The 25307-nt window shown below is 39.4% G+C and overlaps 2 protein-coding genes across 6 annotated transcripts; both read right to left on the reverse strand.

Annotated features, from left to right (window-relative positions):
- Positions 1–82: 82 nt before the first annotated feature.
- Positions 83–19005, reverse strand: ambra1b (autophagy/beclin-1 regulator 1b). The gene is made up of 19 exons (XM_058766692.1): positions 18689–19005; positions 17619–17840; positions 15545–15603; positions 15251–15434; positions 13519–13691; positions 13322–13388; positions 11753–13215; positions 10293–10379; positions 10013–10195; positions 9769–9849; positions 8829–8929; positions 8556–8666; positions 8223–8411; positions 7935–8089; positions 7616–7755; positions 5489–5590; positions 5208–5407; positions 4341–4475; positions 83–2491 (listed from the first exon to the last, which is right to left on the reverse strand). Exons 2-19 carry the CDS (start codon positions 17748–17750, stop codon positions 1959–1961), a joined length of 4095 nt encoding a protein of 1364 aa, XP_058622675.1. The 5' UTR covers positions 17751–17840; positions 18689–19005; the 3' UTR covers positions 83–1958.
- Positions 19006–19387: 382 nt separating this feature from the next.
- Positions 19388–24106, reverse strand: glcea (glucuronic acid epimerase a). 5 transcript variants are annotated; one of them, XM_058766727.1, is made up of 4 exons: positions 23889–24106; positions 22916–23315; positions 21096–21335; positions 19388–20993 (listed from the first exon to the last, which is right to left on the reverse strand). In XM_058766727.1, the coding sequence occupies exons 1-4, from the start codon at positions 23928–23930 to the stop codon at positions 19969–19971; spliced, it is 1707 nt and encodes a 568-aa protein (XP_058622710.1). In that variant the 5' UTR covers positions 23931–24106; the 3' UTR covers positions 19388–19968. The 5 variants fall into 5 exon arrangements, with proteins under 5 accessions (XP_058622710.1, XP_058622708.1, XP_058622709.1 ...); XM_058766725.1 differs by having other exon boundaries at positions 22916–23498; positions 23889–24105; XM_058766726.1 differs by having other exon boundaries at positions 22916–23472; positions 23883–24105.
- Between the last annotated feature and the right edge of the window lie 1201 nt (positions 24107–25307).

The raw sequence follows: 25307 nt of genomic DNA on the forward strand, positions 1-25307 counted from the left end.
TTTTGTTTGTTTGTTTTTTTACAAAAAAAAAGCTACTAATTCAAGCCAAGCAGCTAAAATAACAAACTCTTTTACACAAAAGCAGAGGGAGATATTTTTTATAAATGCTTGTTAACGAAAGGCCTGTGCATATGCAAATGCATTGACAACTCAAATCGATAGAGTTGACCAATCGTACACGAGAATCTAAACAAGCACAATAGAGCTCACAAGGCAAATATGTCATAAAAAAACCAAACCCCATCCCGAAATATGGATTTAAGTTTTTTTTCCTCGATTTATCATCTCTACATTTACAATGCTACATTTATTTATAATAAAACTTTCTAGGGTCAGTGGCGGACACTCACAGACATACACATCCACGCATACCCGTGGTCAGTAACCCGTCATCAGTAACTCTCAGCAGTGTGCGCGCATATCGGGCCGTCTCTCTCCTAAGTGTCCAGTGCCCAAGAAATACTCTATTGTGTGTTATTCAAGAGTGATTATTGTCATAATCCAGATCGATGATAGAGATATATCTGGCTTATTGTCTGTAACGCTGTTCTCGGTGCAGGAGAAAAGGGCGCTTAAGTGCAATCACTCGCCATTTGTCTCTTACACATCATAAGAGCTTCTTGCGATTGGTAGAATGCAATGAAACAGTCGGCCAATCAGCTGATTTGAGGTGAATTAATGGCGAATTGGCTAAACTGCGCAAAAAGTGTTGCATTTAAAGCATGAAAATGATCTGGCACAATAATTTTAACCACCTTTCATTTCATTTCTGAGTATTAAGTTATTTCTGGGAAATAATATCAGTAGGATTAGTAAAAATGCATCGTGTTAAATTGCAACAATAAACGTGAATTGACTCCTACACACAAGTTAACGGTCACAAATGTATAAAAGCCCAATAAAAACTGTTCAGCGCACCAAAATTTCACTTAATGCGCATGTGCGTTCTACAGCCTACATGCTAATTTGCTTAAGCCCCGCCTTCCGCATTCAGCTTCAGCCCGCCTCCTTGTATAAAAGCTCTGGAATTGAACACACATGCAGATATGAGAGATCTGAACCAGCTTGAGGGTTCCTGAACTGCTTTTTATCCGATGGGCAATTACAGATGACATGCTTTCAGAAGTGTATTTTTCAAACAACAGATAAATAAATTCAAATTAAAAACCATCATAAAATTCGCCATCTGGAAGTTAAGTAGGACACACGCTCACACAGACGAGTCTTTCCAGTCTGAGAACTTCAAAGCAGACGTTGTTCTAGATACTGATCAACTGAATAACTTGACCACTGAAAGTCACATTATCGCACACACAAAAAACAATCACATCAAGCATAATCTCTGAATTTGAACACAAAAACCGTTAGAGGATGTTGTGTGAGTTAGTGTTTAGCTGTGAAGAGTCTGTACTGTTTTACAGTTCCTCAAACCGAAATGTCCTGAAGACAACAGACCTCATGGGATCCAGTGGAATCGTAAGGACACGCCCCCAGCCTCATCTGGCACTTCTATTGGCTGATGATTTTTCCTAGAGCTTGAAAGGGTGGTTAACTACAACCGTGTTATTCTGTACTGAAGTACAGGAAGGATTCAAGTATGATGCCCTTTCTCGCATGGAATGATGAAATGTTTGAGACTCAACCTTGAAAGGAAGAAAAATTATAACTTAAGTGCAACACGCAAGTGCAATAATGATGCTTCCCCAAAGCGAGAATCTGTTGTTTTGACAAAAAAGGTGAGGCTGGCATCTCCCGGGTTAAGGAGATGCCATGAAAAACTTGGCACTCATTCATTCCCAAATAAGGCCAGAGTGGGAGGAGTTAGAACTGAGGCGGGAAGTTCAGTGGCTCCGCCCTACATGCTATGTTCTATGTGTAACAAAGGGTCCACCACGAAATGCTCCAGCACCATGCAGACCAGTTGAGATGTTCGTCTCTGTGAAAAACCAGACTTAAGACTATCTGCCGTACAGGTCATCAGGGTAATCTCGGCTCCGGCTTTCACTGTAGCTGTTGCTATGGTCATTGTTATTGTTGTTGCTACGGTTGGACATATCCAAACCGCTCGCGGATGGGTGGTGCTGCATATCATCAGCTTGACGATCACCAAACAAGTCCGTCTCAACCATAGGAGATGCCCCCGCGACCTCAGAACGAGTTGTAAACTGTGACGGAAGTGGGGCACCGCTGGACCCTGATGGCCCAGGAGCTTCTAGAGAGTCTACCAAGGGTTCAGTGCCAAAAAGAGTCGAGATACCGAGTCCAGCAGGCATTTCCGAGGTTGGGTTTCCCACCTGAGTTGTCCTGACCAAGGTCTGTGAGCCACGGTGAATCCGATGACTGACAACGATGTTGTTTCCAAAGCCTCCCATGGAAGCCATTGTAGTGCTGCGTTCCCGCTGGACCACAGCCGTCATCCCTCCCTCTGCCATTAGGCGGCGGATCCGAGACAGAGCGTCTTCTCCCTGGCCGGGCTCGGCTGCTGAGTCCGCTAAGAAAAAACAGAAAGGACAGTGAGACGCTCATATCAGATAACAGCAAAACGAAGATTCAAATTGCGTTAAAAATTCAGATTTCGTTAAGAATGGTGCAAGCAACGCCACAGTCATTGGTTTGATTCCCAGGGAAAACAAGAACTGATACCTTGAATGCAATGCAAGCCGATTTGGATAAAAAGTTTTCCGGAATTCTATTCACAAATTTTGCTGACTGATCTCATTTTATCGGTTGCTATAGCTTTAGGGCTGGTTGATATGGCCAAAATTTATTTCACTATATGTTTCTTCATTTCGGTCAATGCAATATAATTCCGATATCGATATGAACAATACAAAAAAAAAAAGCCTCAGAAAAACTGCCAAGAATGCCCACAATATGGATGCCTGTACCTACAAACTTCTGAAAAATTAATTTACCAAGTCTATAAAAACTCCTCCTAGAAATAATTTCAATTTGTGCAATTTGAAGGGTAATGGAAATACAGCAAGTGACAAATGCTGTAATGTATATTGAAATACCGGAAATGTTTAAAAATCATGTGACCCTGGACCACAAAACCAGTCATAAGGGTCAATTTTTGGAAATTGAGATTTGTGCATCATCTGAAAGCTGAATAAATAAGTTTTCAATATTTAGACAATATTAGGCTGAGATACAACTATTTGAAAATCTGGAATCTGAGGGTGCAAAAAAAATCCAAACATTGAGAAAATCTCTTTTAAAGTTGTCCAAATTAATTTCTTAGCAATGCATATTACTAACCAAAGATTTAGTTTTTATATATTTACGGTAGGAAATTTACAAAATATCTTCATGGAACATGATATTTACTTAATATCCTAAAAAACAAAACAAAACAAAAAATTTATATATATATATATATATATATATTATAATTCGACCCATGCAAAGTATTTTTGGCTATTTCTACAAATATACCTGTGCTACGTATGACTGCTTTTGTGCTCCAGGGTCACATATAACCGTTATTGAAAAAATTATATGATGATATATATTGATATTGAATTATTGTCCAGCCCTATATAGCGTAACAGATTTTTTTGTTATATTGCTGTAAATATATACACAAACATTACTAGGCAAGATTGCTTTACATTATTTATATGATTTTGTATGAGTTTGTTGGAGCAATACGAAAACAGAATTAAGACGAGGAAGAACTTGTTTATTTACTGAGTTTTTAATTTAAAAGTTTTACGTAATGTGAAGCTATTAAACAATATTTTTGACTGGCCTCCATCAAGTTTACAATTAAAAAGGAAAATTATCAAATGAGATGAAGTAGCAATCATTTGTAATGTATTAAAATCACAAAATTATACAAAAACAGCCAGGTTATTTTAAAATTATTAATAACAAATTAAAACAATTATCTACTATTAACTACTATAATTTCAGCCATTATCAAACTACTATTACTATAAATTTAAACTATTACTAAACCATTATCAAACTGCTATCACCATAAATACAAGCAAAAATAATTATTGTGAGTGTGATATGCTGTTAACTCTACCGGCGTATACGATTTTTGGTTAATGACCAAAAATCAACAACAACAACAAGGTCTTAGCAAGTTATCTATTAACTTCCCATGTGTGCGCACTGGGTCCCATTAAATCGAGAAAACAAGGGCGCAGATTTAATTAGACCAGCTAACAGCAGGTAATAAAGCACTTGAAACAGTAATAACAGTGTAAAGCCCTCAGCAGGATACAACACAGATCTCAGAGAGATCAGTTCAATCAATTTCACTCCATTACCTGTGTCCGACGAAGGAGGAAGAGACAGGACGAGAAAGAGTGAGACAAAGCAGTTACCGTGATATGTGGCGGGTAAGTTGGTCCGGTTCAGCGATCCCTCTGGAAGCGATGCCTGAACTGGTGTTTGAGACAGTGTGTGTGTCATCTCTGGGGGTGCGTGCCTCTCAGTGCTGGTGCTGGCTGTGTGAATCACTGCAAGAGTAACACATTTTGCAGCTGTGAGAGGACATAATCAATATTACTTAGCATGGTTACAGAGAAATGAACTGGAGCGTTATAGATATCCGTTAGAATCACTGTGGCCTTGAGCAAGACACTTCACTGCAGGTTTTTAAAAAAATTAAATTTTAAATTTAATTAAATTTCATTTGAATCAGTTAAAACAGTCAAAATGATTCAATTCACTCAATGTTGACAGAAGAAAATCAAGTGAATCAAGTATTTCCATGCATTAAAATCTTTTATTTTATTAAAACAAAATACGTAGAAGATCTGGAGTTTAAGATCACATTTAATATTTTAAATACAAAAAAGGTTTCATGGTTTAAAATAAATAAAACTAAAGTTATGAAAGTCTTTGGTGCATGTGCATGAAAGCAAAAAGGGGTCAAACTAAATACTAAAAAAAAAAATCATGTGTTTAGTTCATCTTCTCAAAATGAAATTGTAATTCTAATAATATCATTTTTAACATACATTATAATAATATAATTTGTTGCAAAAAACAACAAATGATTTTCACTATTTTTTGGACCCTGCTCTATATGTATGGAAATATTGCATGTTATAATGGTGCATATAAATAAAAATTATTATACAATTTAAAAAAACAAACAAAAAAAACAGATTTTTAGCTACATTTTTTTGTAAAAAAAAAAAAAAAAAGTGTATTTTATGCAAATTACATTCATACAAACGTCTTACTGTGTCTGGATGTGTGTGCGTTCTGGAAGGTGCTGGCTGAAGGAAGTTCTCTCTCCGTCTGCGTCTCGGCATTCTGCAGTCGCACCACTGGTGTCTGCGTCCCCTGTGAGGTCACAGAAGGGGCGGCCTGACGCGGCTGCAGGCCAATAGCATTCATAAGGCCCATGTCTCGGTCAAATCGCCAGCCGGACCTGCTGGTGCTGTAAGAAATAAACACAGATGAGCATTTTTGGATCTATGACTATGACAAGCTATGACTTCAGATTCTGCTCATTTCTGACCCTGGGCGCTCCACTCCACGGGTTCGGCTGCTGCTGCTGCTGACGGTAAACAAAGAATCCGAGTTCAGATCCGACGGACTGTCCCCATCGCTGCGGAAATCACTGACAACAAAAACATTATCTTGTTTACACATCTAAGTAAATGGCAACATATGATTCACGTCAGGTCATTAATCACCACGAAGGGATTCATTTTGTGATAATGACTGGCTGATTGTACATTACCCCACTTATTACACAGCTAAGTACCAAATATATAAACAAATGGACATTAAATATCATAGCTTATCATGTGAGAAGCAGGAAACTGCAAAATGATACAATCCATGAATCTTGCACAACAATGCAGGTTGAATGGGACGATTATGGTCGATTACACAGTTTAGCATTATACTGTATGAAAATAGCTGATTGTACAACAGCCAATCAGAATCAAGGATCAAGAATCAGCCAATCAGAATCAAGTATTCCAGAGAGCCTTGTGCAGATCTCGGACCAATCTCAAGACCAATAATACACCCAGACTTGACCAAATTACTAAATTGAACAACTGAATTGCAAAGAAGCAATGGAATTATTGTGATGTACTCCATCTGTCCGTGTGGGCTGTGATCTGATTATAAACCCATCAGATTGGGGGAGAATTCCTTGAAAGCGATGAGCTGCAAAAGTCATGGGGCGCAAGAGGTAATGTGGCCTGTAACCTTGTTAAAAAACAATAATTGCTTCTTTCCAGTTGAACAGCCGAGTTTCCTGCCACTAATGAAGAAGGTAATTTAATGAAAGGCGGCTTCAGGTAACATGGTGGTTTATCAAAAGTCCTCATATAGTCCATGTATCTGAAAACTGACACTGATCTGGGATCGGGAAGTCGCTTGACTATTCAATTGTTGAAGATGAACTGCTGACAGACAGATAATGAATCAACTCTCTGAGTTTTTGGCATGTTTGACTCACCGAGTCAATATTGACACAAGCTCTGGAACTCGTTTATGGAAATTACTGGTTGTAAAAATGCAGCTTTTATTGCGTCGATAAACTGTGTCTGGTTTTATCTGCAATTTCCATAGCTACTGTGTGTTTTGTTTATCTTGCTGGGTGGTGTGGCGCACTGGTTAAAGATCTGGGCTTAAGGCCAAAAAGTTACTGGTACCATCCCAAATAGAAGCAATTCACCAACTATCATTATCACTTGCTTTGTTGCAAAACCTAATAGTTGCCTACAGAGAAAATATTTGAAGGCATCATAGTCATGCTAAATGTTAAATATGAGATACATGGTCAGTATAAATATTTAATATAAATTATCATCAATAATAAATAAAGCACTGTTCAAAAGTATGGGGACAGTACTGTTTTTTTGGAAAGAAACTAATACTTTGATTCAGAGGGATGCACTAAATAGATCAAAAGTAGTAAAGTACATTTACAATGTTACAAAATATTTCCATTTCAAATAAATACTTGAACTTTCTATATATGGGGAAATTCTGAAAAAAGTATCACAGCATCCACAAAAATATTAAGTTTTCAACATTGATGATAATAGGAAATGTTTCTGGAGCAGGAAATCAGGATATTAAAATGATTTCTGAAGAATCATTGAGAATCACTGACGACTGGAGTAGTGATGCTGAAAATTCAGCCTGACATTATAGGTATAAATTACATTTTAAAATGCATTCAAATATACAAGTTATTTTAAATTGTAATAATATATGTATTTTCATACTAGAATTTCATGCTATTAGCAACAACATGCAAACTCAAACTGTTAAAAATCAGTTATGAATCCTGTGTGCTTCGCGCGTTGCAGTCTATGTAATTGGTCACTTATGAGATGGTATCTCAGTTAGGATGCTTCCTCAGCAGACAGCTGCCCATGTAGACAATAAACAGTAAGGCAGCTTAGGTTTTGAAGCCATTGTTTCCTAAGGCATAATACTTTGTTACTATAATAAGTATACTGTAATGTACTATGGATAAAAACATTTGTCAAATAAATAAAACATAAAATACTGGATTTTACAATGTAATAAGGAAATTCAAAATTGATAAGGACTAAAGCATGCATGTGGACCAGATGGTCTACTTGGTGACTGTTGTTTTAGCTGGGTGTTTACTTACACTGGCCTGCAGATGACCAGGTCACCCTTATTGGTTCCATAGGCCAATCCCATGCCTGGCTCTGGAAGCCACCGGGCCGAATTAATACTGACGTGTCTTCTCTGGTCTGGAGCCATGGGGTACACCACATTAAACATCATCTACAGGATACCAAGAGAAAGCAAACCATCAAAAACTAGAAAAGCAGAAAAACTAAGTTTTAATCACAGTACTGTATCATTCTTTATGGCTTTGGGTCTATGAATAAAACTCACAGTTTATATTGTAAAATAAACAATATTTTACAATCCTGCAAATGGGGCATTTTATAGGCTCTTACTCTAATGGAGGTCTCTCCTCCGTGTGGCTGCTGTAGACGAAACACTTGCGCCACCATGTGGTCGGTAGTGGGATGGAGCAGGATCCGTCTGGAGGCCAGTCCTACCATCACATAGCAGCCCATGGGTGAAAGACTCACCGAGATTGCGTTTGGACCTGAAATGCAATTCAAAAGCAAAACTCAAAAACAATTTTCTGCTAATAACGTGTTTTTTTTTTAAACAGGAATGTTTACAGTGTTACTGCCAAAATGAGCTGCTCTGCTGAGTTACTGTTTGATAACACTGACCGAATCTCTTGGTGTACAGCATTTCTCCCAGGTTATGGGGAGCGAGGGAGTAGACGGCTAGGATGCCCTCATCCGCAAAACCTCGCTGGCTGCTGGGAATGAACACAGCCAGCAGCTGCCCGTCCGCTGAAATATCACAGCTGGCATCGTTGTAGATCTTACAGTGAGGAACGAGTACATTCACAGTGGCTAAGATGAAAACAAGAAAAAAAGAAAATGAAATTTTGTTCATTTTGTAGTTTCTGAAGAAGTTGAAAGTGAAACAAGCTACCTATTCAGATCATGCCATGCTGATTATGTGTGCAAAAACCAGTAGTACTCAGAATAACGTACCATTACTGATCTCCGGAAGGTCAAACTTGGTGAAATCCCACCACTGCAGCCTATAGGTGGTGTTGGCAATGTTACTGGCCACAGCTGACTGCCCATCACCTATAGATGCACCTGCAACCGAGAATTATGGGTAGATCTATTTCATTCTCTTTAGGTTTTTCAAAATCACTATTCTTATATCTAAGGTTTCTGACATTATGGGATAAAAATGATTGAAAGTGCTTCATAATGAAACAAAATAAGAAAGATGTGAAATGAAATAGCTTGTTGTACCTGCTAATACTCTGTTAATGGAGGAGTGAGTGGCCAGGCCTGACTGACCCCTTTCATGGAAAAGTCCAGCATAAGGCAAGTACTCCGGTAACAAGAACCTCCTTCAGACAAAAATACATGTTTATATTAAGGTTAATAACAAATGAACACAATTTTCTTTCTCTGAAAAAGCTCAGATAGCTGAATCAATTTATTAACATATCTAAAGCAAGAAACCAACAAAAACAAAAAGAAATATCATTGTAGTACATTTCATATACTAATAAAATGTTGTTGTTTTTTTTTTATCTCGACTTGGCACACCAGCATTCAAAAGATTGTGGTCAGTAACGATTTTTTTTCTAAAAAAAGTAAAGTCAATATTAAATGTGTGTTCTGAGTTTATCACACCACAGAAAAATGTGTTATTAACCACAAAGCCAAATTTGAATGCTAAAAAAAAGTGAATAAAATAAGCCATCAAAATCTTGAAAAAATAAGCATTATTCTCTGATCGGTGTATGACACGAGAGCGATTCGAAAGCATGAGGAGCCGTCTGCTCTCTATAGCTCTGTACTTTGATGTCACACACCGATCGATCTGCACAGTGCTGCTTCAAGTGGAACACGCGTCTTATAGTGTTAGGGGAGGGGCCATGCTCAGTGACTCAGTTTCATCAGAGTCATGATTTTAGCCCCGCCCAAAAAATCCTGAACACGAAAATGGTGAAAACCTGTTTAACTCCACAGTTAAGTACTACATAGTTCACAGTCATTGTAACATGTTTCCGCAATGCATTTCTAACATTTATAATGCGTTTAGAAACAATTCTCAGAATTGACTTTACACAGACTTTAAGGACATTTCTATTTCAAATAACTACAGTTCCTGATCAATGAAACCTGAAAAAAAAAAAAGTATTCAAACAGAAAATATTACACAGTCGCATATTACACTTACCGTGGGACAAAGCGCCCAAGAGAGGGGGCTGACATTCGAGCGTTGCGGGGCATTCTATGTCTTGTCCTGTCTCCAGGCTCCCTGTAAACGAGTGAGAAAATAAATATTTTAAACAATTACGCAAAATTGAAAACCACTAGGATGAACTCAGCAAAATGGATTTACATAAGAGTAATTGCAATTTTATGGTAATATAGATGTATGTATACGTGAGTGAGGATGCAATGAGTTTTATTAGACTCACTCGATGTCCTCATAGTCTCCATCACTGGCCTCTGGTGGTGTGGAGGAGGGGTTGTTGGACTGGCTGTCTGCTTGAGAGTTTGAGAGCGTCCGTAGGCGATTCTGTAAAGAACGCTGGCGTATGCTTTCTCTCCTAGACAGATACTGAATCATCCTCTGAGCATAGTAAGCAGCCGGAGACAGCCTGAGGAGATGTGGAACAGAAAAAGAGAGTCAAACTCTGAAGTTAAAAGCCCAATAATCAGCCTTGAGTTTGCACACACAGGCTTTCAAACAGGTACCTGGCAGGATCTGGGTATATGGGATGATCTCTGGAACCAGACATATCATATCGAGAGAATGGAAACAGCGATGATTCCAACAACCTCCTGAGGCAGAAGATGAGATACAAATAAGTAAAAGGAAAGACAAATGTAAAGGTGCGGTCACATTTACTGATGTTCGGGGAAATCTGCAGGCAAAATCCAACCATTTCAATAGGAATCCATGTGAACGGGAACCTTGTAAAAGGGCAAAAAATTATCCCATGCGGATTTCACAACAGATTCAAGTCGGACATGCCAATTTGCCATGTTGAAAAGCAGAAATCTGCTTGATTACTTTAAGTGACTTCATGCATCTTTACACAACTGACAACAGACAATAAGACCTTTTTTGCCCTCAAAATTTTACTGAAATTTCGCTAATGTGACCACACCTTAAAGGAATAATTCACCCAAAAATGAGAATTCTGTCATTAATTACTCATCCTCATGTTGTTCCAAACCCATAAGACATTTGTTCATCTTCGGAACACAAATTAACGTATTTTTGATGAAATCTGAGAGCTTTCTGACCCTCCATAGACAGCAACGCAACTGCCATGTTCAGGGCCCAGAAAGGTAGTAAGGACATCGCTAAAATAGTCCATGTGACATCAGTGGTTCAACAGTAATGTTAAGAAGCTACGAGAATACTTTTTGTGCGCAAAGAAAACAAAAATAACGACTTTATTCAACACTCTCTTCTCTACTGTGTCAGTCTTCGATGCGCGTTTATGACAGTACCACGATGCATGCGTGTGCATTCCTCTGCTTGTAAACAAGGCACAGCGCATCAGATATGACTGAGATTGGCTACAATGAACATCGCTTATCACTCTTCTCATACAGAAGCACAAGGGAGCGTTTAAAAGCTGCGTCTTTCAGCGGATCCCTAATGTATCTGCACATAGACGGATTTGCTGACAGACGCCTGCTTTTAAACGCTCCCGTGTGCTACTGTGTGAGTGCTCGGTGAAGAGTGTGAAGCGATGATCATTATAGCCAATCACAGTCACATCTGTGGAGCTCGTGAACACTATGGCCAATCAGCAGTGTTTAAGAATCGGCTCAACAGCACTCAAATGTTAGTGGGAAATGGGCGTTTTTAAAATTTCGGTACTTTTGACAACACTACATGGTAGTGCTGAATGCACGACGGAGATTGATATGGAAGAGAAGAAATTGTTGAAAAAAGTCATTACTTTTTTAACAATGTCCTTACTACCTTTCTGGGCCTTGAACGTGTGATGTATGTTGCTGTTTACGCAAAGGCCAGAGAACTCTCTGATTTCATTAAAAAATATCTTAATTTGTGTTCCGAAGATGAACGAAGGTCTTACTGGTTTGGAACGACAGAGGGGGAGTAATTAATGACAGAACTTTCAGTTTTGGGTGACCTATCCCTTCAATAGCCAAATTTAGTTCTTGTTCTTCCTCACCTCCTGAGTGAGTCCTCGTCCGGATTATCAACAGGCACCTCTGGGTTTAAGGCGTCTGGTGTTGCCTCGGAAGCAGCGCTTACCGTCGGTTGCCGGTACACGCTTTCCCACTGCCCCGTCTCCTGATTGTACACGAGACCCATGGGCTGCTGGTCCTGTAGACCAGAGGAGGTCTCGCCCAAAGCCATGGGCCTCATCTCAGGGGCCTGGGCCTCCACTCGTGCACTCTGACCTGGGTCCTCAAACGGAGGCACTGAAAGCGGCCAGGACGGTCCCTCTTGAGAGGAAGAGGAAGAGGTTTGACCGGAACGCTCCCAGCGTTGAGTGTCGTGGTTGAAGGTGAGGAGGTTGTGGCACGAACGGCAACGATTGGGGTGGTTTTGAGAGGGGCTGGCGACCGTGCCTGCATTTCCAGTGTTGGAAGAGCTGTTATGCGAAGGCCCAGGGCGTTCTGGGTCCATGCTACTGTTGAGCAGCTCCTGCATGGGTCCCGGGCCACCTGGCACCTCTCGGCTACCACCAGGTCGCTCCAACTCCTGCATTCGCTCATATTCCATAAAGTAACGGCTCAGGTTGCACTGCAGGACGTTGCGTATGGAGGCGGGGTTGTTGCGTTGGGTGTTGTCATAGAAGGGGTGATGGCCACTACTGGTGCCATCGTTGGCTCGTCCCCGGTTTGGCTCCGTGCCGGGCAGCACTAGGCCTCGCCCTTCTGTAGCAGACGTGTATATGGGTGATGAAGAGGAACCATCGGGGAACCTGTGCAGGGAAAGGAGATCCATAGAAGAGGAGCTCGTCCTAGGAGGGGGCACTACACCCCTTCCGGCACTGCTTTCCACCCCAATCGCACCTAACCCATGTTCATGTCCCGTGCTCAGCAGACTACCAGACCAATCAGCCCCAGGGAGACGCCCAGGGGCCTCAAGAGGTCCGGGTGCTTGTGACCCCAAGGGATCAATAGTCCTAAGAGGCAAGAGTCCCCGATGCGCAGTGTTCCCCGCAGCCCCACTGAACACGCTGCTAAAAGCAGAAGGTCGGTCCGTGGAGGTGCGGGTCTGGCTAGGTGCCGGCGAGAAGGCAGAGGGGCCCAATTGAGTCTGCGGTTGAGGCGAATCCGAAGGCTGGAGGCCTGTCGGATTCTGCGTGAATAAGTTCCGCGAGGCAGCACAGCGACTGCACAGGCAGCCCAAACCCAAATGTTGAGTGCAGCCCTGTAAGGCAGGGCGGTCACCCGGTTCTGTCCGCACCGGGTACTGGAACCTGGGCATACTTGGAGGCTCTCTGGGCTCAGGGGCAGGGCGGGATTGATCAGCAGCCTGCGCCCCAGAAGAGCGAGAGGACAATATGTGCAGGAAATTGTGCAGGATTGGCGTGCGACGTACAGGCGGGGAGCGTAAAAGAGAACGTTGGCGGAACAAAGCCATCTCCATACTGTCCATGGGGACCTCTGAGTCATCATCATTCTATAGAAACACAGTAAAACACTCATAAAATTATGATTGTAAAAGGGAGATGCACATAGGAAAATACAGTACAGCTATTTTGACAGGAAAAATGGTTGTTTCTAACCTGCTGGTTGGATGGGTTCACGATAGCTGTTAAAAGATTATGACCTAGAGGATCAAATCTCACCAACCTGGCCAAAAAATAAGGATTAATTGTTTTAATGATTATGAAATTCAATTAATCCTTAATCCTATGAAATTGAATGATATTTTTTTATTTCTAGTCAACCATTAAGATTATTAACAGTATTGCTTCCATACCGGACGCGTTCAGTCTCACTGGCAGTCTTGACCACAGCAAAAGGTTCTGGTCGGCTCCAGTCCCAGAAGTGGAGTTCGTTGTTAGTGGCAATGAGCAAGAGCTGAGCCGTGGGGTGGAACGCTAGAGAAGCGATGGCAACATTACTCTCCGTGAACCAGCTCTCACTACCACCCTGGGAATAGGGAAAAACATTCACAGCATTCATTTAAACAGCAACGTCTTGAGTTTCTAATGCCTAGTATTTACTGTATGTAGATTAGGGCTGGGCGATATAAAAAAAAATTGATATCTCGATATTTTCTAATTTTTTACGATATTCGATATATATCTCAATATGTTTGCATTTGCTTTTACATAATTAAAAAAAATAAAAATAAAATTATATTATATTTTTTTTTTTTTTTTTTTTTTGCCCCCATTAAAAAACAACAACAACAACAAACACAATTTAGATAGAACAGCTGTTGTTACAAAGTAAATACAAAATGTTTGGTGCAAATTTAAGACCAAGTGATCACTTACTGCTTTTTATTAAATTAACATGTATATGTAACTGAAGTAATGCAAAACAAGTACAGAACGTGCATTCTGTCAACTTTTTTATTGCATGCAATTGACAATTTACACTGTGCAACTGGTGGAAATAATTAAACTGGGATAAGTCTATATAGTCTAAATCTGTCAACTGTCTCTGATTTAAGAGAAGCTCTGTGGCATGTTCCCACAGGCACTAAAAACCCTCTCAGATGGGGAGCTAGTTGCTGGAACAGGTATTTCTTAGCTAATTTTGCAAATTTGTGGAAAATGTGCCTTATGGATGATCCACCACAATGAGCACAAATCAATAGAATATGTACTCCTACATGGTTTATTTTACCTCATCTAGTGTACCGATTTATTATAGGCATTATATTATATATATATATATATATATATAATAAAAATGACATCCAAATACTTATGCACTCTCTCTGTCTATATTATGAAAACTGGTAAAACAAATGAAAAATATTATAACTATATATTATAATATTATAAATATTATAGTAATTCCAAATTGCAATAGCCCAAGTTTCTCTATTCAAACAACATCGGTTGAGTAAGTGCATTTATTCAGCAATCACAATCGCAAACAATACAGTTGAGATCTCATGACAGAACACAGACTGATTGAGTGACACTTTCATTTAGATGCAAAACTCCAGCTTGTTAGTCGGTGATTTCAGATCATCGTCGGAGGCGCTTCCGCAATGAGGAGCGAGCGTTTGCGCATGGTTGCCAGATTGGTTAAAATAAGCAAAACAACAGGCAGAAAATGTATCCTTGTAACAGGGAAGCTCTGATTCGGGGATTTGAACTCTTGGTATCTGGCAACCCCACTAATGAAAGCTACCTCACGTCCCTTGCACGTTAATACTTAAGGGGACGTAATAGTAGACGTTTGGTGCGTTCTTTTGGGAAAGTATGCTTGAATTTGAAATATTTGATATTCGCGATATTTTCAAATTTGACATCGTCGTCATAATTTTTGCGATATTATCGCTAATGTTCAATATATCGCCCAGCCCTAATGTAGATGACCTGCAATTTGATCAGACTAGTCTAGAATAACCACCGAAAGCTGCGACTGAACGATATGAAAATCAAACACACAAGATAACAATGTTTGCAAAAGGGGAAGGTCCACACACATTAGGAATAACTAAAACATTAAACAAAACTGATGCTCACATGCAGGTCCCAAATGCGGACTTCTCCATCAAGGCACCCAGAGGCAACCAGGCCAGGGATGGTGGGGTGAAAGGTCACACACCAAGGTGTGCGTCGATGGCCCACTAAAGAGTGCAGGCACTTTCCTGTTTTCACATCTGTGATGTAGATGTTATGGTTAACGTGGGTTGAGGCCACAAGGTTCCTGTAAAAGTAAAAGATGCAATTACCATCTCAGGCAGCAAGCGAAAACATATGTTATTAAGCAATTAGTCTTTTCTAATTTTTGCTTTTTTTTCTTAATGTATTAGTTACCTATCTGGACTGAAGGCCAGCAGGAAGGTTGATCGTGGATTATCCGGCAACTCTACTTTCTGTAGAAATAATTGAGACACATATATATTATTTACATACACACATATTGCACATTTGCACACATATACTATTTGCAAGCATGATAATTTGGAAATGAAAGATTTTACAGCATTGAGTCTTAAAGGGTCACTCCACCCCAAAATGAAAATTGTCAATCACTTACCCCCATGTCGTTCCAAACCTGTAAAAGCTGAATTTTATGAAGCGACGAAAATACTTTTTGTACGCAAATTAAACAAAAATAATGCCTTTATTCAGCAATTCGTCTCCTCCTCATTTTTGTTTTCTTTGCATACAAAAAGTGTTCTCGTCATAAAATTCAGACTGAACCACTGATGGCAGATGGACTATTTTGACGATGTCTTTAATACTTTTCTGGACCTTGACAGCAGTGGTGGCGTTTCACAAAACCATAGGGTATGGCAGTGGCGTAAATCGCGCGGGGTGGTGGGACAACACTGTGTTGTCAGAGTTGGTATGTGGTTTTATCAGACACTTTCACTTAACATTTTATGATAATCAAGCTCAAATGGAGTATTTTGAGCAGCAAATGACGGAGATCTGTGTTTTGTCTGTCATTACAACAGCCGAATCTGAGGCAGCAAATGTATCGCATATACACTTTCATCAACATACTGGTTATAACTTTTATTGTAGCTATATGGGCGCTTAGTTTTCCTTGTCGTTAATACACTTGCCCAAAATCTCATGAAATAAATGATGAAGCACTATATGCACAGCATATTTAAAATGTACAAAAGTATAGCCTATACAAGACTGCCAAAGTCTCTTCTCGACTCTTCAAACAGACAAAAACATATCAGCCTTTATAGACAGTGTTTGAGTAAAGAAAATGCTGTACTTATTCAAACATCAGTTATTTTTTTTACCCTTGCATTGCGAACCAGCGGAGATCTGTCTCCAGGCTGTGCGCACTGCGCTTCATTCTGAGTGGAGGCGGGGTGAAGTTACAAGTTTTCGCTGACAGTCTGAGGATCCAATAGTGTTACAAGGTTTAGTGACAAGCTCTTTTGAATGCTTTTCATTGGTTAAATATTTGTAAAACCCTTAAACGAACATAAGGAAGACCAATAGCAGTGATTTAAAATAATAAGAACGAAATATAATAGAGAGTTCGGATAATTTTCCACGGCACACCTGACTGGGCTGGGGTATGGCGACTGCCATACGGAAACGCCGCCCCTGCTTGACAGTGTTATTTTATTTGACAGTCACAAGCCTCCCGGTTTTCATCCAAAATATCTTAAATTGCGTTCCGAACACAAACAAAGCTTTTACGGGTTTGGAACGACATGGAGGTAAGTGATTAATGACAAAATCTTCATTTTGGGGTGGAGTATCCCTTTAATGAAATTTCAGGGTCAATCAAAGAATATTAAAATTAAATAAATAAATAAATTGTTCTGCTCTTGTTCTGACTATTTTTTCAATGTACTGTACACATTTTGAATTCAGCCTTTAAATAACGGTCAAAGAATCTGATTTTATAGTCTGATTTTATTTTTTATAACATACAATGACTAAATTATTGCATTATTATTCTACATTAAAACAAGAACATTAATATTAATATAATTGTCATCAGATATGCCATCAACCCCAAAAACAAAATTATGTTATTGTTAAATGTTCCCAATTTTTCTAGAAATGTTTTGTAGTAACCCTTTTTTTCTTAAATAGTAACTATATACACAATATAAAATGGGGCCCTAAGAATCTAATTTTATTTCATTAATCATACTCATTAAATACAAAACATCCTTAAGATTAATAACGATTGAATAACCAATTGATAAAAGGTCCAATAACAAGCCACTTTGACATTATTTCAGCTGATGGCCTGCAGGGGGAGGACGGCTTTGAATATCGTCTGATGCAAAAATTGACTTAAGACATTATTCTGACTGTGATATCCTGAAACTGCTCTATATAGGAACGTCTGCTGACTGTAGGCCAGAGTGAACCATTAGAATCATTAAGGTTGATACCCTACCTGGCTCTGCCATTTCATCCAGCGCGTCCGGTCTTCCACCAGCTGCTGCAGGAGCTGCTGGGAGCCCAGCATGCGAGCTCCTCGCTCTCGACCCGACAGGATCAGCACAGAGTTTCTGTTCTGCAATGCCATTTTTCCTCTCTAGTGCTCCACGGCCCGGCTAGCCAGCCTTCCTCGCATAAGGGGCCGGACACTAACTCAGCAGCACATCAGCCATGCAGACTGGTGGACAGACACAAAAACAATGAATTTAAATCAACAAACAATAATCCATAGGTCTGTAAGATGCATATTAATAAGCAGAACACATCTGAGAGATCATTCACTGATTAAATAACAGTGATCAAGAGCAAGTTCACTGTTCTTTCTCTGTATTTCAACACAGAGACTTGCAACCTTACTGACAGCTCATCTCCAGACAGATGTCTTGACAAAACTGACTGATCATGCAACAAAACACTTGATTTTAAAGTTTTAAGAATGTATTCAATAACAATATATCTTGACTACAAACACACATCTGTTATGGACACAAAGGGCCCAAAAATCAAGCATCACTCTACCATTCTTTAGACAGATTAGGATTTAAGTAAACCATGATATTTTATGATATCATGGTTTTGCCATGATATTAATCCACAAAGCTACCTTTGATTGGTCATTTTATACATTTAAACACAGCTCAATAAGATCTGATGTTGCTGTGGTAAAATTAAAGCCCCATCAGATGTGGTGAACCATGTAAACAAACAAGCCATTTAAATCCACACCATGCCAGTGAAATTTTCATCCACATTTGATCAACCGCAAACCAGAGAAACAAAATATACACATAAACAGCATCAATAAAGGCATTAAATGTGTTTTTTGGTCGTGCAACTAACAATAACTCACTGCCGTGCCCGCCCAAATATGGAAACTGAACTGAAGCTAGTGTTAGCCACCATTTATTCGTTATAAACGTTGATGTATTTATACATATTGTAGCTCTAACAATTACATGACCACAAATACATTGTCAATGTATTGAAATGTAGATTAAATAGCGAATTTATCGATATTTTACAGACCTGTTCTGTTGTGTTTGTCAGTGAAATGTCATCGAAGACGCTGTTAGCTTCTTAGCCTGTTAGCCGAGAGGGATCGTTATTAAACGATCTGAATTGACAACCCACCGATCCGACGCGCCGAGCAGATTAAATTCATGTTATTTAGGAGTATCTCAATCAAACCGTTTTAATCATCGGGACATTGAGAGATTGTTTTCTGGTGGCTATATGAGAAATGATGCTAGCTAACTGGTTTGTGGGTAGCTCGGCGTAGGCAGGCATACTAATCGAGAGCTGACTGCATTGAACTGCTTAAGGTCGGTTAATCGATTGCAGAGTGTAACACCTCAGAAAAACAACAGGTAGATTGTGCTGTTTTTATAACTTACTGGTCATTGGGATTAATTAATTAATTTAATATATGTTTATTTACATGTATTTATAACTTAGAAATAAGAGTATTTTTAAGGTTTTAAGACATTTAAATTGTTTTAGCCTATGTCAAAGTTCTTGTGGCAGTACTAAGATACAGTGATTGTATCAGATCATAACTCCATGGTATTTTGATATATACCACCACAGTGATTAATGATTACCATATGCACGTGCCAGGGTTTTACATGGGACTCCAAGCCAAAGAATATCAGCATTAATATGATATGTGCCACTTGTCTCTCAGTCCACTTTTTGGTAGCAATGATTGTTCACTGAAAGTTGTAAAACAGCTCAAATAGCACATTTATTTAAGCTTTAAATAATTACATACTGAAAAGAAAACTATTCAAATAGTGCAACTGTATCAAATCACAAAGACCTATGAAATAATTGTGCTTTAAAATACAAAGGTCAAATATGTCTAAAACATTTCTAATACACTCATTTTACCATTATGCAATAATAATGACATTTTTACAGCATAACCTATTCATAGATTCATTAATACACAATAATTAGTGTGACTACTCACATTTACTAATTGTATGCATCAAGATATACAGTCGTTTAATTTTAGAGCAAATCTGCTGTGCTTTCTGCAAAATCTGTGTAAACAATTGTGCATTGCTTCTTACATTCAAATATACCATGATATTTTGCAAATAAATATTTTAGGTGACTCCACATTCTCAAAGTCTGTACAACAACTCAAGCTCTTTAGCAAGACACTTTAAAGCAAACATATTGGATACAATATGCACCCTTTTCATGTAAAGTGAAAATGCTTATTTAATTATTAATGCTCAGTATATTCCATCCTTAAACAATAGTTCAAGATTTTATATAAAATTGCCATCCAAGAAAGTCTAGTTGTGCTTGGCCCGGCCTCCTTTCAGGTAAGTCTTCCAGCGTTTCACATAGTCCCTGAAAATGGGGGCGCTGTCGATTGATGCGAGCAGCTGTAACTGGTTGATGTGGGTGGTGTGGTAGTCCCAGCGTGCTAAATTAGGGGCAACACCCAGGGTAAAGTGTCTCAGGTCGTAAACCGTTCCAGAGCCTGTGTCAAACAATGGCAACATGGCCTTGAGTGACTCCAGTCCTTGACTGAAGAGTACACCTGCTTCTCGACCAAGCTTGTTGCCCGCCGTCTCCGCCACATCATATAACCCAATTAGAGAGTAGATAAAGCCATTAAGAACAAACGAACTAGGTGTTGTGGGGTATTCCTCGTACCAGTCGTACTTGTTCATGAATGTCGCTTTGACTCCACCATGTTCAGAAGTCCTCTTGAAGGGGGATGTCGCTCGGATTGCGGCGCCGAGGTATGCAGGGTTGTGCGTCACCAGGTATGCCCTCACTAATGTTGACATGGCTTGGCCTTGGGCCATGGCAGAGTACCATCCGGGCTCCAAGCTCTTGAACCCCTCTCCGAGTTTTCGGGTCACCTTAATTGGCCACCCTCCATGCTCATCCTGGTTATGAAGAAGCCAATCACTGGCGGCAAAGAAGGCAGCCATGTGTGCAGTGGAAGACACAGTGATATTGCTGATAAAGCCGGAACCTCTAAGAACCAGCTGGACCACACGGCGAGGCATGATCTTGGTCGCCTTTACCACTTTGGTGTTGGACAAACCGACTCCTTTACGCAAATCTGTCACTAAATCTCGACTGACGGTACTCCAGGAGGCTCGAGAGCCGATGCCATAGATGACCTCTCGGTCTTTAAAGGAAAGAAGGAGTGGACTAGTGATGTAATGGATGATGTAAGGTGGTCCCTTTTCTGTGGTCTCCAGAACCACAGAGATGCTACCATTGGAGACAAACTTCACATCAAAGGTCAGGACGAAATCTTTTGCGTTGTCCAAGACCAAAGACACACCATCAGAGTTCTCTATGAAAATACAACAAAGTTATCATCTATCTGTGATCATCACAGCAAAACAGTTGATTCATCTGAATTCAAACCTACAAAAATTTCACAAGGAATTCATACCCGCTGTGACAAAATGGTGCGCAAATACAAAGCGACCTTGATCCTGGAGCTTAGAGAGTGTGCAACCCTTAGGGACAACCCATGGACTTGAGCCTCCCTCTTTTTCCTCGGACATGCCGTAGATCTTTATATCAGGTGGCTTTTCTGTGAGGTTCTTGCTGTAGTGGCTCAGCCCATACTGAGCTATTTGAATGGGGTAGAAGTACCCCTGAGGACCCCACTGAGTGGAGATTGGTACACCTGTGAACAATAAAAACACAAAAGGTTGATCCCAGAAATGGGATAACTCTTTCTGAAACCATCTGAGCCAGGATTGGCCAAGCTTGATACTTACAACTTAGCTTAGCTGCGATGGAACAGGGCACTAAGTTACAACTTATGCACAACAAAATATTTTTGCGTTGCACTAAACTTGAAATGTAACTCTGCATATAAGCTAAATATTTACATAAGCCTCTGACCAAGAGTGACATTTACAAATGCATCAATAAGCTCATGTTTTATCTGACAAACTTCAAACATATGTTCCTTTAAGCCAGGGGTGCCCAATCCTTCTCCTGAAAATCTACCTTCATGCAGAATTCAGAGCTAACCCTTCTCCAACAAACCACTCTGTAATTATTAAGTGCTCCTGAGGATATTAAAGGGATAGTTCACCCAAAAATTAAAATTCTGTCATTAATTACTCTCTCTCATTTCGTTTCCAAACCCATAAAACCACAAATTAAGATATTTTTGATGAAATCCGAGAGCTCTCTGACCCTGCATAGACAGCAATGCAACTACCACGTTCAAGAATAAGAACCACGTTTAAGAACCACGTTCTTAAAATAGTCCATGTGATTCAACCATAATTTTATGAAGCTACGAGAATACTTTTTGTGCACGAAGAAAACAAAAATAACGACTTTATTCAACGATTTCTTCTCTTCCGTGTCAGTTTTCGACACGCGTTTATGAGAGTACAATGACGCAGAAGCCAGGGTTCTGACGTAGATGGATGCACTGAGGCTTGTTTGCAAGCGGAGGAATGTACATACATAAATCATGGTACTGTCGTGAACGCGCATTGAAGAAATTGAATAAATTTATTTTTGGTTTCTTTGTGCACAAAATGTATTCTCGTAGTACGTGAATGTGGTAGTTCCCTTGTTGTATATGCAGGGTCAGAAAGCTCTCGGATTTCATCAAAAATATCTTAATTTGTGTTCCGAAGATGAGCGAAGGTCTTATGGGTTTTGAACGACATGAGGGTGAGCAATTAATGACAGAATTTTCATTTTTGGGTGAACTTAGTTTCATTAGAGTTAGAGCTGAACTTTACAGGAAGGTCAATCTCCAGGAACAGGATTGGGCACCCCTGCTTTAAGCATATATGTGACCCTGGACCACAAAAAGTCTTAAGTCGCTGGGGTATATTTGTAGCAATAGCCAAAAATACACTGTATGGGTCAAAATTTAAAGGTGATTTTCTCAATATTTAGATTTTTTTTTTGCACCCTCAGATTCCAGATTTTCAAATAGCTGTATCTCGGCCAAATATTGTCCAATCCTAACAAATCCATACATCAATGGAAAGCTTTTTTATTCAGCTTTCAGATGATGTATAAATCTCAATTTGAAAAATTGACACTTAAGACTGGTTTTGTGGTCCAGGGTCACATATGATAATGTTGACATTTACACTTGTTTACATTTTAAAGAGAGAGAACATAATGTAAATAAGTGACTTGCGGCTTTTTAACACAAACCAATCTAAACAGTGCACCTCTGTGTATATTATTACATAGGGTGGCAAAATAAGGGACACTCCAAACTACCTTCCACACCACTGATGCATTTCACCCGATCCCGCACTTCCACGTTGTAGCCCTCAAAGGACATGAAGACCCCATCTGGGTGGTAAGGCTCCCTCTGGGCGTACACCCGGGAGTAACTGTGGGAGAACTCAAACCGTTCTGTCCCATCATACTGCACCATACGCCCATAGACGTCAAAGTATCTTTCCACCCAGCTGAAGGGCAGATACACCTCGCCCCCCTCCCTACGGCCTTTTATGATGACATCTTCATTGATAAGGCAGTCAATCTGCTCATAAGTGACTTCTTTGGATCCAGGCGGTGCTTCGGGGGCCTGCCCGTTCTCCTCGTCCTTCTCTGGGGTGGGTGCAAACTCCAGCTGAGGTCTGATCTGTGTGGGCAGGTCTTTGTCACTGGAGCACTTGTTCCACAGCAGTATAGTGATGAGGGCAAAAACAGCACAGATGACTATCAGAGTCTTGTGATTGATGCGAGCCACCAGACAGCGCATTGTCATATCACAGCCATGCGGTGATAGTGGAACTGACACTGGAACATCTCAGGAAACCCTTATGGTCCTGTTAGAGCGATTCAGGTGCAGCATCTGCGGACAGAGGTTAATATGGGTCCACCATTTTGTCATATACGAATAACCACAAAATAAGACAAAATATCATATCTTACCATCACAAATCACTGGTATACTTGAGTCTTGTGGTGAAGGCTTACGCTCATAATACATTTAAATGTAACAAAAACGTTTATGTATAGCTACATACCATCTAGATGAAACTTGCATGGTCACATTATGAATAAGAAACATATTTCATTATTGAGCACTAATCCTTTCAGCACATACACTGGCGAATGCTTATAAAATCTAATCGCCATCTCTAAATTGAAGCTGTGAGGGCTCATGTGATTTTGAATGCGAATGAGGGCGTTGAACAACATGCAGTCCTGTAAACCGGAATGAAAGCATACTTACGCTCACCTGAAACCAGCGCGCCGTCCGCTCGAGGCTATATGAAGGCATAATATAGAAAAAGACAAATAAATACGGAGAGATTCCTCTCGCTACAAATCTGCAACATAGTAGACGCTACAGCCGTATTGATGCAGCACTGGCCAATGAGAGGCGACGTGCTTCCGTGGCAGCCAATCTTATGTCTGATAAGATGTGACATAAGGTGAATAATTATGATTTATTACCACGATTCCTGTTTGTGGCAGGCCCACCTGCGTTTACTAATGTAGGCTATTACATGCATATTTATTTGACTAAAATGTCACTTAAAATTTAGAATTATTATTATACATTTTAGATTAATACTAAGGTTCGTTAAAAAAGGAATAAGAAAACGTTTATAGGTTTGATTTCATGTGCAGAATTTTAAATGATAAATTAAGTCCATATAGTGCTGCTTGTGTGTTGCGTTGCTGAACATAATCGCAAGATGTCTCTGTAAACCAAGTGAATCCATGTCTGAGTTTGTTTATTTCAGGAAATCGGAGAATTCCCACAGTCTCTTAAAAACAGAACAGAGAACACAATCTACTACAATCTCTAACAATTTCAAACGTTTTTACACTTAGAAACAACTGTTAAAACATAGTACATCGTTAAAATACTTCTAGAGTGTATATATGGTAATATTGTATGTAATATTTATGATTATTTTTATATTATTATGCCTTGGCAATGTAAACTGTTTATGTCATCAAAGCAGTTAAAAAAATTTTTTGGTAACTTTATTTTAAGGTGTCCTTTTTACACACGTTACATGTACTTACTATTATAATAACAAATAATTATGTATAATTAAATGCAAGTAACCCTAAACCAAGCCGTTATCCTAACCCTAACCATATAATAAGTACATGCAGTTAATGGTAACACTTTATTTTAAGGTGTCATAATACAGAGTAATTACCTTGTTAAGTACTTAGTAGTAGCCGTTGTACTTACATTAAATAAAATGTACTTACTATGTAACTAAGTTATGGAACAGCCTGTACTTACAGTTTGTAATTATGTAGATGTAATAGGCAGCTACTGTTACACATATGTAACAGACTGAGTCTGTTACACAGCTACTTGTACACTTAAGTACAATCTTGATACACTTTATTTTAAATAGCTTATGCCTGTGTAATATTCTGTAATTGTAATGTAATTAGAAAGGTATTACATGTATTTAAGGGGTGTACTAGTGGGTTAAATCAAACTTTATACAATGTAATTATAAATGTAAATACACAGACATAAGCTACTTAAAATAAAGTGTATCAAGATTGTACTTAAGTGTACTTAATGTGTATCTATACTGTACACCTTCTCCAGCTGCACCTTAGTTTAATTTAGCCCACTAGTACACAGCTTAAATATATGTAATACCTTTCTAATTACATT

Source organism: Onychostoma macrolepis, chromosome 25, assembly GCF_012432095.1.
Source record: "Onychostoma macrolepis isolate SWU-2019 chromosome 25, ASM1243209v1, whole genome shotgun sequence".
Classification (NCBI taxonomy): domain Eukaryota; kingdom Metazoa; phylum Chordata; class Actinopteri; order Cypriniformes; family Cyprinidae; genus Onychostoma; species Onychostoma macrolepis.